Raw genomic sequence first — 2,854 nt, 5'->3', positions numbered from 1 at the left:
GCAACACGTGGAGGCGTTCCTCTGCTACAGAACAAACTGGCCAGTGTGAACGCGATGCATTCTTTATAGAGCCGAGCCGAGCCGAGTACAGTAGAGCTGGACTTCTGAAGAAGAGCCGGTGTAAAAGGGGCATCAGTCGGCCTCTGACTCGCTCTTGTCTCGCTCGGGGGTTTCGCCGCCCTTATCGCTTGTAAACAAATTCAGATGGACCTCGGAGAACGCCCGATGGGTCCGACGCCAACATGAAGCGCTGTAAAACTTGCACGATCCCGACTTATCGACTCAACGGGAGGGGTCAATGAGGAACTTGAGAATATCGGCCGCCATCGAAGTATTCGGCGACGGGGAGCAGCTCGAGTGGTAACTACACTCCAGGGCGTAGCAAAAGCTGCCCGTTTCTCCGCGGCGTCGCTTTTTCTTCCCCGTACGCCCCGTGGATGCGCCGCTTTGAGCCCCCCCCCCCCCGAGCTCTGTTTTTTTCCCGTAACACATCCTCGGGGTCAGCAGCGTTGACAGCAGACGCGGTATAACTATATGTACGTACGCACGTGTATCTGCTTTTAATGGGCGGAAAGAAAGAAAAAAAAAAAAAACATGGAGACAGGAGAAGATGTTCAAATAAATAAGAAGGGCCTGGAGAGAGAGCTGGATTGTGGGACATCACTGTGAACAGAAATGATCTGTTTCAAATTGCCTTTGTGCCTCTGACTGACCTCCTTTTTAAGAAAAGGTTGTTTGGACGTTTCCACGGCAACAAGGAGCGCCGCTTCATGGCAGCTCTCTAAAGTGAGCTACCAAACGACACTCGCTCCTTGACCTCTTGTCAAACACGAGGTCTCGGCAGGGGTGTTTATTTATCACAATGGCGGCGACCTTTACGCGGTCATTCCGAGCATTTAGGGTCCTGTGACAGAGAAGGGTCTTATAAAAAAAAAAAGCTAGCATCATGTATTTTTATGGCTTTATAGATGCTATTGCCTTCTGATTTTTTCATTAAAAAATGAGGTTATTCTGTTGATGGGGGAACACATATGGTTAGATGACACAAATTTTTGAAATTTTTTACAGAATTTAACGTAACAAAGCCTGAGCCGACGTTAAGCTCCTGGAATGGCGTTCCCCAAAGCCTAGACCTCGGCCCCGGTTTGAGGAAGATGAATACAAACTGGGTTAGCCTGATTTAGCCAATCAGAATCCAGTTTTTGTGTCAAAGTTTCAACCATTGAAGAATTAGCAGATGCTCATTAAAGCTAGAAGACCAGTTTACCCGCTCCTTTTATTTTACACTCTCTTAAACATGTTTCATTGATAAATGCTAATCAAAACTAGCTTTAGAACAGCTTTTTTATTGCTTTGAATGGTTTCATGGTATTTTCAGGTATTTCATATATTTATGATTGAACTCAAATCCATTCTGTGTAAAGCTGGATTTCCACCATCCCTCCTTTTTTCTAAAATTAAAACAGCGAAAGTCTTTTTCGAACCATTTATTTCATTTTATAATCCAACTCTTAGCGTTTGTGGTTTAAACCTTGGGCTGATGGTTTTGTACAGCAGTTAGGTGCTGCTGATGTGAAACTTTACATTGGCGGTTGCCTCAAACGGCGAGTATCAGAGCGCCCCCCACGTCTCTTCGGAGCTCTTACTTGTACAGCGGGATATCGGGCTCCTTGCCCTCTGTTCTCAGGGTCAAACAGCACTGCTGCAGCTGAGATTTGGGGTCGTTCCAGTCCTGGTTCAAAATGAACTCCTGCAATACACAAAACACATTTTTTGTTTTTGTTTGTTTTTCTTTAAAAATCGCCCCCTCTCTTTTTTCTTATCAAACCCGCCCCATTCTTTCGAAGAAATCGGACACGAGAAATAAAAATCAGCTGTTACAACCCGTCTGCTTCAGCCGCTTTTGCTTTTATTTCATTTTTTTGCCTTCCCCTCCCTTTTTTTTTTTAACACTCTCTTTTTCGGAATCACTTATTTGGTCACTCTCAGACTTGGTCTCCCATCTGTGTCTTCGCGGTGAGTACAAATCACAGGCTACTTAAGACAAAAGCCAATCCCGGGCCGGAAATAAAGAGCGTCTGGGAGTCTCCCAGGTGTGTAGCCCTGATACATTTCTCTTATCCAAGGGGGACTTCTAAAAGCCCTTCCATTAACAGGGAAGCAGTCTTGTCATAAAAAGGCAGACTTTGAATCCAGAACTGTCTGCTCCTATTAATTTTCTACAAAGAGTGCTTCTGCCGCTCGCGCTCCCCCCGCCTTGCTTTCGCTTTACTGCCTCCGAACTCTCCATCTCTACTTTCCTTTTTTGTTCCCTCCATCCCACTTTCGCCGTCTCCGAGGGAAGGGGAGGAGGAGGAGGAGAGCGGGCCTTCCGCAACTCCTTCAGCACCGAAGCGGAGGAATTCGGATGTTTCGAGAAGAGCCGCCGCCGCCATCGCGCGGAGATGTGCGAAGCCCAAACATAAGGAGAGGGGGAGCGTTCGTGCACCCGGTTTTCGCCTCTCTATTTCCATCTAAATTGGACGAAGCGGCGCAGTGTCTCGAACGCCGTCTTTCCAGAAGGCCGTGTGAGGAGACGTGCCGGCCCGCTTCGCAACTTTTCTCTTGGAAGTGGAAATGAGGGGCTCTCTGGCGGCGGCCATGACGCAAAAGCTCAGCTCCTCCAGAGCTGAGGGTCCTCCCCGGAGAGGCGCACCAAGACAGCAATTAGCACGGCGTGTCGGACCGCCGCAGCGAACTTCACAAGGAGAGGTTCCTCTCTGCGTGGCTACGCGCGGGGGGGAAACAGCCATCTTGGGTGTTTTCTCTCTAAATTTGGACGCTCGAGGATTTAAAAAAAAAAAAAAAAAAAAAA

At 47.8% G+C, this 2,854-nt stretch overlaps 1 protein-coding gene across 1 annotated transcript in view; it reads right to left on the bottom strand.

Annotated features, from left to right (window-relative positions):
• The window catches only part of drosha (drosha ribonuclease III), a 143,841-nt gene that overhangs the window by 17,899 nt on the left and 123,088 nt on the right, over positions 1-2,854 (bottom strand). Inside the window, exon 29 of the mRNA XM_017414122.3 lies at positions 1,647-1,750. Coding sequence (XP_017269611.1) covers positions 1,647-1,750 — 104 coding nt within the window. The remainder of the gene's footprint in view (positions 1-1,646; positions 1,751-2,854) is intronic.

The sequence above is a fragment of the Kryptolebias marmoratus genome, linkage group LG21, assembly GCF_001649575.2.
Source record: "Kryptolebias marmoratus isolate JLee-2015 linkage group LG21, ASM164957v2, whole genome shotgun sequence".
Taxonomy (NCBI): Eukaryota; Metazoa; Chordata; class Actinopteri; order Cyprinodontiformes; family Rivulidae; genus Kryptolebias; species Kryptolebias marmoratus.
This window is presented reverse-complemented; position numbering and strand designations above follow the sequence as displayed.